The following is a 15,036-nucleotide window of genomic DNA, read 5'->3' as shown; positions in this document are numbered from 1 at the left end:
AGAGAGAGAGCGAGAGAGAGTGGGACACAAGAGGAAGGGAAAAAAAAAAAGTGATTTTTTTTTTTTGTTTTTTTTTTTAAGCTATCTGTGGTGGTGTGTAGGTGCTAGTTGATGATATGAGGTGGTATCTCCTGTGCAGGAGGAGCCCAGTCCCTGAAGAGGTTACTGGGGCAGAACTGATCTGCTTCCACCTGATTCTCCCTCATAGCGGTGAGATGAGACTACAGTCTTGTGTGTGTGTGTGTGTGTGTGTGTGTGTGTGTGTGTTCACGTCTGTGTGTGTAGCAGTAGTAATAGTAGATCTGGGAAAGCTCTGCCATAGACAGAGGCTTCCTAGGTCAGGCCATTAGACTGTGGCAGAGGCTGACTGGAGCTTCTCTTCTGAAAAGGAGTAATTAGTATACTTGTCAACTGAAGTGCCACACTGCTGCTTACCTCCCTTGCACCCACCCCTCGCATGCATACACACACACGCGCGCACGCACGCACAGAAACACTCATCTTGCCTGCACCTCCTTACTCCCTCCCTTCTTGCTAATGAAGTGCCCTTGCTCTCATTATTTGAAAAGAGGCTGCATATACACACCAGCTCTGCCTTAGTAGAGAGGTGAGGGAGAGAAGAGAGGAGCACTTGAAGACAAGAGAGGAAGAACCATAACGATGATACTAGTGGATACTAACTTAAGATTTCACTGGATAGAACATAATACAATATTCAGCTATCAGCACGTCTGATCTGCAAAACACTGAAGCTATTATGAATTCTGTCAAGGAACCAAAGAATCATAGTAGACGCTAACATTCTCACAGTGTTAACATCAAACACAGGACATTTATAACCTTGCATACAAGGCTTCTGTAAAGGAATGTGACAATAAATCTTAAAGGCGGTCGAATCACATAGTTACAAAACATGGAGCAGCAATCTAATCTGGAGCTGGGCCTTGGGAAAATGGAAAAGGTCAAATAGCTAGCAAAATTGCCTCCTCAAAAAAGTATGTCTAAATCTAGAGGCACATCAACTCCTGTCAAAGGCGGAATAGAGAGAAAAGATGAAGAGATAGCAGGAGGAGGGGAAAGAAAGAGCAGGAGCTCCCCCAATGTGCCTGCAAGTGACTTCTTAGAGGTAATGTCTACTGACATAGAGTTGGAATGACAATACGGTTATATATAATGTAATAATTGTTTTCCTGGTATTTACTGACATCTCTGTGTTGTTCGATTTTTATTAATCATGGAATTTGTTCTGATAATCACTTCAAGTAGGTCTAATCTCCCCTGTTTTTGGATAAATAAAATGATGAAAAAAAAAAAATCTGTAATTAAAATAAAAGTTTTTGCACCCCGAGCGTGTGTGTGCTCTAGTTTAAAAGTCCTATGTAGTACAGCTTCTAATGACCTGCAAATAGTTGATACAAACTGTGTAAAAGTGCTCATGTGACCTTTCCTCCCCTACTGCCTAGTCTGTTTTCATGAGACAAGGAACATTATGGATGTTGATATCATATTCAATACGTGATAAAACTGCTTTGAATGTATTGATTTATTTACAAGCGCCACCAGATAGTCTTTCATTCTGCTTGACTGATGCTCTCTCCAATACTTTTGCTGCAAGGAGAGGGGGAGGCAGCTTGTTGTCATCATGTTGAGGTGTAGTGGTGGTGTTGGTGGTGTATGTAGCTGGAGGAAGGAGGGGAGAGGAGGGGAGGGCAGGACAACAACAAGCGAGCAAAACAAAACAAGGAAGGGAGAGAAAACAATTTAAAACTCTGTATTGATCCAGCAGTAGTGATTGTACATATATTCCACAGTCCCAAAGGCCCCATTCCTATGTCTCTTAAATGCAAAGGGAAAGAGAAGGGGAATAAAAAAAAAACGGTGCTAGGCAAAGGCAAGCCACTCACCCGGTTGGGGGTAATGTCCCTTATATAGAAGTCTATTGATCTTTGCAGGGCGCCTGCCCGCCCTCCCTCTGGAGTCTGACAAAAACACACAAAACACACACATGCACACAAGAGCGCAGTCTGGGGCTGGAGGGGGGCATGACGGATATCCCTGCCAATAGCACTGAACCAACCTGTTAGCTAATTGCCAGCAAAGACAATTATCCTTGCATTGTTTTATAATGGAAACACATTACTGGAGTCTAATATACACAGAGGGAGATTGGAAGATTTGACCGTGCGGCCCATGGGGGCAGCGATTCATTTGCAAAGGCCAAGCAGGTCATGGGGAGATAGCAGAGAAGCTCTGTCAAAACAGAAGTCACCCTCACTGCCACTACAGCTGGCAACAGTGGAAAGGTACAATATGATGACATTATCATTTGAAAATACTTCATATTCAAATAGCAGGTAACAGTCAAACAAATAAAATAGTGGATATAAAATAGTGGATATCATAGTTTTTTTTGTCACAGCACTTATGTTTAGTTAAGAGGATTTGGATATAAGATTATCCTGTAAAAGTCTCTGTGAAATCACTTTCTACAAGAACCATGACCATGACATTACTAGCCCGCAAACACTGAGACGCCGCACGGTTACAACACTGTTTTGAAATTAAACAACGATCATCCAGGATGTTTCATCTGCTACAAATCTATTCTGAGCAATAATAAAGCATGTTTTCACTGTATGGAGATGGAGGGATGTAGTGTGCTATTATCTGAGACGGAGTGCTTCTCCTGGATGAATGCCCTGTTCTACAAGCTGCTCAGACTAGTATTTTGACAGGCAGTGGATAACGGTGGGTCCAAAGCAATCACATCTTTGACTTTGACAAATGGCTGTGCTGTGGTGAAGTTGAAAATAACACACATCCACTTTAATCTCTTTCTTGATTAAATTGGAAGCACGTCTTTTTGACATCATGCGATTCACTCTCAAAGCACTGACTACTGCACAGACACACACACATACACACACACACACACACACACACACACACACACACACACACACAGTCTTCGACATGGACCTATTAAAATAATATTGAATCATGTGTGCATGTAATATTGTGAGTTCCAGAGTGAAAGTAAGAGGTGAAGGGAAAGGGGTTTTTTTTGTTTTGTTTTTATATAAATTAACAAATGTCACACGCAAAAACTGAAAATTATCCCAGGAATTGTGCCAAAACATTTAGCAGAAGATGATGTAAGTAATTTCAAGCCATAAAAAAGACAAAAAAAGACACTAACCAGAACGTACATGGACAATTATTCACACCATTTCTGGACAATCTCTGACATGTTCAACAAAAATATTTGCATCTGGAATTTAGTTCTCCTGCAGCGTGCCCGTCAGCACTACCTAGGAATGGTTTGCTTTTTCTGCCACACTTTTCTTCAACACAATTTCCTCAGTGGACCCCAGTAGGGTTGGAGTAAGAGACCAGGATGAGGGAAGAGGAGAGGGTATGGTAGATGGAGGCATTGGGGGATGAAGGAGGGTGAGGGAAGAAATCAGGGGTGTTATAAATAACACTGATGAGGTGAGCTAGCATTGATCCACACTGCAGTTGAGAGGTGGGTGGTCCTCCCAGTGCTTAATTGCCAGTCATGTGCCCTGGGATGCCGCTGCTACTAAATGTGGTCTGTCTCTCATTAGGCTTGGACAGGTTGGAAATACAGCAGCTAGCCGTGGCAATACAACTGAAATTGGGACTCAAACAGAAAAGGATTCAAAAGACAAAGTGCTACACTTAAGACTGATGGAGGGAATGATAGAAAGGACAGAGTGGGAAATGGAAAAGTGTTACTCACACATTCCACCCTCCAGGTCCTGAAGGAACCTGTCCAGGATGATACGAGCCATCAGTGCAGGAGACAGATCCACCTTAGCATAGATTGGACACAAAAAAAGAGAATTAGCCTTAATAAAAAACAGGCTAAGGCGTCAATGGGGAGTTAATGCTACTTCAATACATAGGGATAGTGGAATTGTTATTCCTCTCTGGAGAATTACTTCATTTACAAACCTTCAGACTAAATCCAACGTATTCAGTTGGAAGTGCGAACATATTTCAAAGCTGAAACGCTGAAATTACACAGCTAGTCTACCTTTGGCTGATGTCACATTGAAAATAATGATTGTAATGGCTCTAAATGATATTATTGCCTTTCCAAACCTTGACCCAACTTTCGACAATCTGCGCAAATTGGTCTTTGAAAGCCTTGCTTTGCAATAACCTTTCCCAAAGGAACAAGAGATCGACTATTACGCAGCCAGGCTACCCAGCTGAATTGCCTTTGCTTCTGTCAAACGGAAGATAGTGGTCTCTCATCTCATATGAAAAAGCTGCACATACTATGCCCAGCCTAGAGACAAAAGAGAGCTTTAATCATAGGATGATCACCAAGGCAAAAACTGCAGGAACCAACAGGACACACCAGAGGGACTATGGGAATGCAGTCCTTAATAGGAAGGATAGAACCTATGGCTGCAGCACTCTTTGAACACAAAGACACCTTGAGAGATGTGAGATGTTTTTGGTTTGAGTGCAGGCAGAAGCCCTGACAGGTAAGGGAGCACTAATGACTGGTACTGAAGGTGTCTACCAGATCACATTTCAGCACAATGCATTTCCACAAAATATAAATAAATAGAAAGTGTTAGAATGGTATGCACTGGAAACCAGCAGCTATTTTCAAGGCCAGCACAATGTGACAATTATTCAGTTCAATTAACAGGCATCGAACATAAAATATCCAAAATGTAGAGGTGCATGTATATGCTCTAAAGGTAAACCAGGCATATGGAATGAAATTATTTTTGAAAATATTGTATTAGACCTTTGTTTAAACAAAATAGATGCTGCAAATAAGAAGACACACCAAGTCATTCATTACTAAATTTCACAGTCTCTTCAGTATAGAGGGAATTAAAACATTGCTTGAAGACTTTGCCATTCCTAGCCAGCTCATTATGAAACACAACGTACTTGCAGCCAAAGATCATTTTTTCTCTTGTTAGCATAATTGGGGACCAAAAGTGAATTTGCCCTCAGCCTGTAGTGAGAATGGTGCGTTTCATCTTTTCTCTGAAGCTTCCTGGTAACGCTGGGAGCAGAGAGGCTTCTGTCTAAACAATGTCTTTTTACCCGCAGTTGTATTTGTTAACATCTCCATAATACTGCATTAAGGAGGAAGCTTGTAAAAAAGGCCAAACATGTCTCTAATAATTAAGGGGTGAGCACAGAGTTTATATCTTCATTAAGACCTCTGATAGCATTTCAGACTTAGCATTTGTAGCCTGCAGCTACAGTAGCTTTCCTCTCCCTAACCCTCCTCATTTTCTCTCCCTTTCTTCACCCCTCTCAATCCTTTCCTCTCTGTGCTTATTGGCCTTCTCTCCATTCACACCTTTGGATAACGAGAGAACATCAGATTTCTGGTAACCTGCATCAGGGTTGACACATGAAAAATGGCAACATTACTAACACTGGCTGAGCCTGAATAAGGACCACCTGATTAGTTCAGGTACTTGCATCTCCCTAATTTTCATATTAATCATGAGTCCATCTCGATTCTCAAGTCAGATCGCAGCACTTCATGAGCTTAAGATGTGACTGAGAGTCACAGGACCTTGAAATCCTGCTGAAAATAATCATTGTTCATTAAATTCTGGATCTGATTTTATTATCCCCCAAAGCTAACGAGTGTCACATACAGTACAGCATAACTGTGCCTGTTCTTAAGCCTGTATGTTTCACTGACCTTTAAATAAAAGTCTATATAAAGCATATAACTGCAACTGCTGAGTTTAGAACCAATATTCACAGAACACTTCTGGGGGTAAAAAAAGATTCGATGAGTAGTTTTCATCATTGTTAATCATTTCCCTCTGTTGGAGATATATTGTCTCATAAAGGGATGAAACTACATCAATTAGCGGTGTGGGAGACCATGAGTGCTTGGTTTAAATGTTAAGTAGCATATTAAAATGACAGTTAAATGGTTCATAGACAGTTATCTCTGAGCTGAATTTAATCCTTTAGAGAAAAAAAAAAAAAATCACGTGTCAATTAAATGGAGAATGAATAATGGCAGTTAGCTTTGAGGTGCCACTGATGCATGTGAACTACTCTGATTTTAGATTAAGAAACCTTCAAATCTCATTGACTGCTGTAAGCACCAATAAAAAATAAAATGTGCAATTAAATATTTTAAAAGCTTATACAGCCCATTCTAACAATATATAATACATTTTAGAAGGCGCGGACCTATCAAGTTGCCTCTCCGTTAGCTCTGCTAAATTTACGAAAATTTATGTTGTTTACATTTATTTTTACAATATTATATTCAGTTTTTGTGAATATTGGACAATGATAACATATAACTCCAAGTTACTCATCAGGATAGGGAAATGGTCAACTCACCGACTCAAACTCTCCCCCTGCCGACTCTGCCACCTGGCCAGTCCAGGTTTTCAAATGTAAACATCTGAGTAAACATCTTGGAAAAGTTAAAGGGGATGAACACCAGCTACGATCCCGACCACATAGACATCTAAGACCATATCCATCTCAACATTGGAGGATACATTGGGGTAAACATGGAGGGATTAAACACCAGCTGCAATCCCAGCCACATGGATCTTCTCTGCCAAAGCATCCTGCTGGTCAATGTACAGGCGTTGGATAATAAACTGGACAACCTCCATGCCAGCATCAGTTTCCAACAGGATATCAGGGACTGTAATGTCTTTTGTTTAACCGAAACTTGGCTAAATCCTGGAATATTGGACAGCTCCATTTAACCAGGTGACTCTTTTTCTGTATACCGTTCTGACAGAAGAGATCGGCAAGGAAAAAGGTGGATGCATGTGCTTTATGGTGAATAAGGACTGGTGTGACGGTGGGAATTAAAATGCTATCACGTTCCTGCTCACCTGATCAGGAGTTATTGTCTATCAAATGCAGACTGCACTTTCTACCAAGGGTATTAACATCGGTCATTATCACAGCGGTCTAAATCCCACCACAGGTGAGTACTAAGGCTGCCCTGTTGAATCTTGGCAAAGACTTGAACTACTCACAGGCCAGTAATCCTGATGCTGTGCTCATTGTTGCTGGAGACCTCAATCAGGCTGACCTTAAGAAGGTTATACCTAACTTCGGGTCCCCAAACTAACTTACTACAAACTACTCAGCACATCGGACCCACTACTGTCTGTACAGAAGAAGCCATAGCACACATCCTCCACACCTCCCTATCTCACCTGGACAAGAAAGGGAGCTATGTGAGATTACTGTTCATTGACTATAGCTCAGTGTTTAACACCATAGTTCCTTCCAGGCTAATGTGTACCTGGGATTAAACACCTCACTGTGCATGTGGATCCTTGCCTTCCTGACAGGCAGACCCCAAGTGGTGAGGGTAAACGGACACACCTCTTCTACCATCATCCTTAACACCGGAGCACCCCAGGGCTGCGTTTTGAGCCCTCAGCTGTACTCCCTGTACACACAACTGTATAGCCACTTTGGACTCCAACACCATCATCAAGTTTGCTGATGACAGGGATGTGGTGGGCCTGATAACAGATGACATTGAAAAAGCCTACCTGAAGAAAGTAAAGGACCTGACCCACTGGTGTTGGGACAACAACCTACTCCTGAATGTCAGCAAGACTAAGGAGCTGATAGTGGAATTTGGGAAGAAGCAGGGAAGGACGTATGCCCTCCTTAATATCAACAGGTCTAGAGACTGTTTCACCTTGGATGCTTGTGGAAATTCCAGGTATCCCTCAAATACTGAGGAATTTCTACTCCTGCACCATTGAGAGCATCATGGCAGGGAATGCCAATGCCTGGTACGAAAACAGCACTGAACAGGACCGCAAGACTGTGCCTAAAGTATATTGTCACCAGGCACACCATTTACACCAGAATAAGGCTAGGAGAATCATTAAGGATCCCAACCACTCGGATAACAGCCATTTCTCGCTGCTGCGGTCAGGAGGAAGGTACCGGATACACCACGCCAGCACTGAGGGACTCAGGAAGAGCTTTTACCCTCAGGCCACTAGGATCCTAAATGAGGTCACTGCCTAAGACTACACTCCCCCACCCCTTCTACCTCCAATCATACACATATATTTATTACTATTCCTATTCTATTCAAACTCTTTTTAATGCACAAATTGAAGGAACTGATGGGATTACATTTCACTGTGATTGTACCTTATATTACGACATGTGACAAATAAACTTGATTGATTGATCGATATACAAAATAACTAACAATGTATACAATTGACAAATGAATAAACGCAAGAATTTCAGTGTTTGGCTTCAATCCGTCTGGTATCAATTAACCATAATATCAATTTACATTTATAATATTTCAGCCACATTAGCTGTTTTTGCTGCATTTTATTCACTGAGCAGGAACTGCTGATTGATTATTTGGTGCTACTCTAATGGAAATGATAATTTACTGACTAGGTACAAAATGTAAGGAACACTAGTGGCCTTTGGGAAGATTAATAGTTACTAATGTGAAATCCAGAAACTTGGTGATGTGCATATTTTAAGTGTTTAAATCATCAGTATATTTGATAACAAGCACACAAACACACACCATCCTATATTTGGATTTTGTAATATTGAATAGCTTGGATTTAAGTTAACATATAATTATAGGTATCCATACAACTGCTACTACATCAACCAAAGTACAAATACTACACTGACCTCCTAAAGTAAACAAGTGATGAAGAGAGGAATTAACAAATGACCCTGCCCTCACCTGTCCGCAGTTTGCGGCAACTGTGCCTAAACTGCAATTTGGAAAATTACATAATAAAACACAAAAAGTATTTTCACATCTGCTTAATGGAGGTGAGAGCTAATTACATCAAATAATTGATAATAGAGCAGACCATTTTACCAATTTTACTAATGACTAACAGACGACAGAAAATCAAAAACTGCTGCCAACTTCTATCTATCCAATCTATAGAAAATAGCAGGCATCCATTGATGAGATTTTTAATGGTAAAAAAAAAAAGACAGAGAAAAAAATAAAGGTTATGCCATTACCTCATTGGCCAACTCCAACAAGACGGGAGCAGTCGGATGTGCCTTGGCTTCACTCAGATACCTTCATTACAACAAAGAACAACAAAAGCGGTGAAAAAACATGGCCCACAAAGGCAGACAGAAGGGTAGAGGGGACTAGACCAGGCTAGCCAAGACATGCTAATGTCCCTGATGACTTTGCCCTGGGTGGCATATGGCAGGCTCTATGCGGTTAAAACAGCACTGCTTGGAGGGCTTCAAATTTCCTTGAAGCCAGACAAGCATATGATAGTTAGTTAACTCCTGCCGCCTAAAAAGCCTTTTTTCCCTCGCCAGCTAAAACTGCAGCCCCCTTCAGATCTTACCCAGATCATCTCTGAGGTTTGTTGTTTAAGTGGATTAGAAGTGCATTATCCAGCCTTGTTTTCCTCAGAACAATGGCTTAATAAGCTAGATAAAGGGTAATTGCAATATGCAAAGAAGATTTTCCCCTTATAGCCTGTGTTTTTTTTATCCATATTCATTGAATTATAGATAATCAGCCCATCATAAGCCAGTGTAAGGCAAATGTCCAATGGCTGGTTATTTCTTTATTTTTTTCTGCTTTCAGTTTGACACGGAGAACAGAGCTTTAACTTAGCAGGTGCAAGTGGAGGTCTGGAATGAATCCTGAGGGTGGTGATTTGTTTGGGGGAGATTATATCTGTCACGGTGGCCCACCTACTCTCATGTGACTTTGGCAAGTCTCTTCCTCAGTCAGAGAAATGGGAAGACAAAGAGAGCATACAAAAGTGGGAGACAGATAAAGAAAAAAAAAAAAAAAAACAGTGATAGAGATGAGAGGAAGATAAACAGAGTGTGTGAGACAGGGTAGAGAAGAGCAATAAAGAAATACAGAGTAATACAGTACCTCTGGTAGTGGCTTTCAATGACATCTGGCGCATGGTGTCTTGAGATTGTTCTCTTGGTTCGTTTCTGTCGCAAAGAGAACACTGATGTAAGATAAACAACAACACTACTACTACTACTACTACTACTACTACTACTAATAATAATAATAATAACAACAATAAAATTATTATTATTATTGTTGTTGTTGTTGTTGTTGTTGTTGTTGTTATTAGCATTATTATTGTTATTATTATTATTATTAGTAGTAGTAGTACTAGTAGTAGTAGTAGTAGTAGTAGTAGTAGTAGTATAAATAATTTTTCATAAAATTCCATTTGTTAAGAAGTAAGGGATTTAAGTTTTAAGTTTACAGTCCACCTGAATAAAATGCAGACCCTTTCAGCCTTGGCTCCTATTGTATATGAATAAGCACCAGAGATCTTGGGTCAAAGTGATTTAATTTCAATAAGTTTGCTAAGGGTCAAAGTGTGCCCAGGCAAGCTTGTTTTACCCCCCATCCTCCTCACTCAAACCTTGTATTAATTTCCCCTTTTTCGATCAAACAATGACCCTATTCCACATTCCACACCCTGACATTTCCATGCAATTCAATTGCCATCCTTGCCGAGAAGGAGGAGGACAGGGGATAAAAAAGGAAGAGCATTGGTTAAAAAACAACTTATTTAAAAACTACTACACACAAAAAAAATGTAATTCCACAGAGACAGGCAGTGTGACTGACACCTGTCAGGGGGATGATAAATGACTCCATTTTCTGCCTGTGCTGCCTTCTGCCACTGGCGGCAGCGGCCATTTATCATCATCCGCTGTCAGCCGTGGAAAGCAGCAGTGACAGTGCGAGTCAGCAAACATTTAGCACACGCAGCCGCACTACACGGGGAAATTATTATTGTCAGAATAATAATGGTTTAGCATAATTTATTACAGGTCCACCAAATAAGCAGGGGCTAGATGTTATTAGACAGATGGATGGGAAGGCTTGGCAGACATCCACTGAGGCTCAGGCAGGCAAGGGCCCTCAACGTGAACGTGAGGAGGAGGAGGAGAGGGTGGGGGGGCTTGAAATAAACGGGGGTATGGTGGGGGGGCATCCTCCAAACCAATCAGAGAGCTGGCAGTTCAATTACAAAGAAATAAAGGGACATTCATCATTCAATTAGGCACCTGTCAGGGCTCACAAAGGAAGAAAACTTCTAACCTGGTACTCCAGGGAGAAGATGCTCAGAAGAGTGGACTGCGAGTGACTGGAACAAATAAAAGAAGGACAAAGTTAATTACCAGAGTGCATTGCACAGAGACAAAGGGAGAGGGGGAGCTTCAAAGCTGGGGCCAGCTGCCCTGTAATCTAAAAGAACATGAAAACAAGTGTGGCAAAGTTGTTCCAGATGAACACCTCTGACAAAGGATTCCTGCCACGATGGCGTAGGGGTGGGAGAAAGGGGGAGGATGTGTGTGGTATGAGAGATGAGAAAAATATAGCCTGTTTTTTTTCTTTCACTCATTCATACATACCATATTCTTCTACCATATTTAAATTTAGGCTACTGTAGTTAAAGCATTTTTTTTCAAAATTGAAGTGCAGTTTATACTGTTGTAAAACGACACAAAGCAAAACAGTAAGTAAGCAAACAGTACAAAATCAGAGGGAATTAAATTCAATTCATGCAAATAATTGGTAGAGTTCAAGTCCAATTACGCCTCTTGGTTTGGTAGATGTCTCTTTGCAAAAGCAGTGACCGCTGTGAGTGTCTGTATTTGTTTGTGTGAATGGTGTAGCAATTCACAGATAGAGGAAAGTTTTCCTGCTTCACTGTCAGCGCTGGCATATGGGCCGTTCTGGAGCCCTCCCACTGCAACTGATGGGCTTTGAAAATGGAAACTTTCACTGCAGGAAGCTGGGACTCCCAGGAGTCGGTCAATTCCATGGGTTGCCATAAGCTACATTCATCTCCAGCTCCAGTCAATGTCAAACACCTGGCAGAGAGGCAAACCTGGAAAACAGGCAGCTCCGACAGCCCCTTCGATATATCCCTACCCAACCCCCACTGCATCCTTTGAGTTGAAGATATTTAAAGCAGTGACAGATATTATTCTAATTGGATGGTACATACCTCCACCCCTCATATCAACAGAAAACATATGAATGCAGCGGAAGCATGCATACGCACATACAAACCGGTCTGTGATCGTCTCCAGTGGTTTTGTGTCTCCATATACTGCTCTCAGTATACTTGATTGTTAAATTTAATGGACTTTTCATTACAAGTTGCCTGAGAATGGTATGTAAATACTGAAGAGAAGCTGAAGCTTCCAATCCACATTGAAATATTGAGTCCACATAGGCCTTCAACATCAATCACTATAAACCATGAAATAACCATGTGACTTATAAACAAAGCCAGAGGAATCTCAAACATTTGATTTCCGTCTGTAGTCTCAGTATGTGACCATATCTTAATAAAAGCATTTCACACACTGGAATGGTTTAGCAGTTTATAATGACTCACCCCACCAAAGGCATCATCTTGGAATCTCCAAATGCCAGTTTTAAACAGTTTTACTGCTCTGGCTGGAGAACAGCGAATTCTCAACAATTAGAAACTCTCTGGGGCTCAACCCATCACACAGATGATTCTCGTCAACCACCAAGTACAGTTGCAAAAGAGAATGACCGAATGTTTGAAGTAGGGGAAACTCTCAGAAAAAAACATTGCCACCTCAGCATTAATTTACAATGATGCTTGGGGACGAAGGGGCCACTGCAATTAAGTGGACCATTAAATGGTCAACTGTCAACATGAGGACACTTAAGGGAGGAAAAAAATTTCTTCCACACTTCAACCTTGCACCTGAGCATTTCAACAACATTACAGCCTTATTGCATGGGACCATCGCGATCCCCCTGTTGGAACAGACATCTGTTAGGTTTTAAATGGATTACTCTCTATAATGAGCATGATTACTGCCTAATTGCTAAATCTATACCCTGTTAACTTTAAAGGGACATAAACTGCTCTTAATATCTGGGAAAACATATCCGTTTCAAAAACACTAAGAACTTTGGGGACTTTTGTTTTTCTTTCTTACGTCAATCCATTTTTGCTGACATCAAAACTAGACAAAAGCACCACAACTGCTGAAAGTAAGTACATAAATATGATGTGTTTTTGAATGTGTTTTTGTTAGGTTTGAAGAGGAGAAAAAAAAATGAGAGCAATGTGAAGAGATGAGTGCATATATCTGGAACCAAACCAAGAGTTTGGGTTGGTTTTATAGTCTGTCAAGTTTTACACTGCACTCGTATTGTATAATGCCCCTTTTTCCATTTAAAAGACATTAGTAGTAAGTTATTGCAGGCTTTACATTAATGTATATCCAACCTGTGCTCTCCTGGGCACAGTATGCTCACATCATGCTAAAATATGGAGCCAAGTGCAGTCTTACAATAGGGATCTGATATGCCTGCTGAACAGTAGCATTACATTTTCACAGTAATTCATCCACCTTCTTGCCTCATAATGCCAGTATTTGTAGAATTCTATCTTATCTCAGGGGTTTTGAAAATAAATAAACTGATACAAAAAAATTCTGTTACTATTGCAAAACAAGATTCATTTATTCCAGCTTTTTAGCCTACAAAATGGCTAGTAATTAGAGTTTTATCCATATTTGTGCACATTATGAGTGCAGCAGCTAGATTAGTTAGGTAACAAGATGTTAAACCTTTTCTTATATTTCTACAATTTCCTGCTGATGATGAGGTTACAACTGAAAAATAAGCCACAAAAAAAGAAAAAAAAGGTTTATGTCAATGTCATTAAAATGATTCTAAGATTAGAGAAACTTCTCAGAGTAAATCGAAAACAACCCCTTGGCTATAACAGAGGCGGGGAGGTTGGAGCCCTAAAAACTCGATCTGTGTATAGACAGACCATTGGTAAGACGCCTAAGTAAACAACTGAGGTCACCAATCCCTGTCTTACTTACGTAGCCTACTTAAATGTATTTTATGAATTATGGTGAGGTTTGCCGGTATGGTTTCAAATCAGTGTTCAGTCACTGAAATTTATTAAAGTAAACAATGAACACATTTGAAAATACATTTCAAAAAGAGTCTGTGACACTACAGCGCATCCTCACATTGACCTTTATAAGAAGAAAAAAAAATCCCTCCCTCTTGGATGTAATTTAGAACATGGGGAAACAGAAGGTTGGGTAACAGAAGAGTGGTTAGGGACTCATTCACTCTCAACCTAATTACCCTTCCTTACAACATAAGACAGAGCATTAATATGCACTGGCACCCAAAATAGTAAAGCGGCAGATTAAATTAAAAACAATTAGGGACTTTCACTTTGTCACAGAGCTGGTATGCCTGTCTGGTCAGTGCTTTAGGCTCTATTAAGTTACGCCATCCACCGCTTATGAATCTGACAAATTCAAACTTGAATTTGTCAGATTCATAAGCGGTGTTTGAGTGTTGAATTGCCTGATCTGCTTATGCATTCGGAAAACAGCAGTGAAAAGACTAGAAATTCCCATCAACCTAATTAATAGGAGATGGGGGGAAATCATGCTATCAATTATATTCAGAATCTTCCTATTTACAAATAATTAATTATAAACAATAGCTGTAATTTAGGTAATGAAAGCCACCTGGCTAATGGCATTGGTATCATATGCTGCGACAGTACTTAGCATTTGGTGTATCTGCATGCAGTGAGTGTTGCATGGTGCGACTCTTCAGGGCATGGAACTGGCTAATTGAGGTATAGCACATATTTTTACTAATGGCAATGCAGCTATTTTAAGAGGGGGGTGACATGGATGAAATGATTCACTCTTAGAGAGTGTATGGAGATAATGCTTAGTTTGAACACGTCATTCTATTGCTACCCACACCTCTTTTATTTTTATTATTAGCTAATGGTTTCCTAGCATTGCCAGAATGTATCTTAAGATGTCACTCATGCAAAAGTGCCAACAATAATATATTAAGCATTTACTTTCCTATATATCAATATTTTCTAAAGTGAAAAACAGCTGAATGTGGGTTAAACACTCTGGATATGCAAATGCTGCTAATTACACATGCTGATA

At 40.4% G+C, this 15,036-nt stretch overlaps 1 protein-coding gene across 2 annotated transcripts in view; it reads right to left on the bottom strand.

The window, feature by feature from the left end:
- cdin1 (CDAN1 interacting nuclease 1) overlaps nt 1-15,036 on the bottom strand; it is a 57,108-nt gene that overhangs the window by 35,525 nt on the left and 6,547 nt on the right. For both annotated transcript variants that reach the window (XM_067614452.1, XM_067614453.1), the window contains exons 3-6: nt 11,135-11,180; nt 9,935-9,999; nt 9,046-9,106; nt 3,764-3,836 (exon numbers count right to left, since the gene is read on the bottom strand). In XM_067614452.1, the coding sequence (XP_067470553.1) occupies nt 3,764-3,836; nt 9,046-9,106; nt 9,935-9,999; nt 11,135-11,180 (245 nt within the window). The remainder of the gene's footprint in view (nt 1-3,763; nt 3,837-9,045; nt 9,107-9,934; nt 10,000-11,134; nt 11,181-15,036) is intronic.

The sequence above is a fragment of the Thunnus thynnus genome, chromosome 16 (assembly GCF_963924715.1).
Source record: "Thunnus thynnus chromosome 16, fThuThy2.1, whole genome shotgun sequence".
In the NCBI taxonomy this organism is placed as follows: domain Eukaryota; kingdom Metazoa; phylum Chordata; class Actinopteri; order Scombriformes; family Scombridae; genus Thunnus; species Thunnus thynnus.
This window is presented reverse-complemented; position numbering and strand designations above follow the sequence as displayed.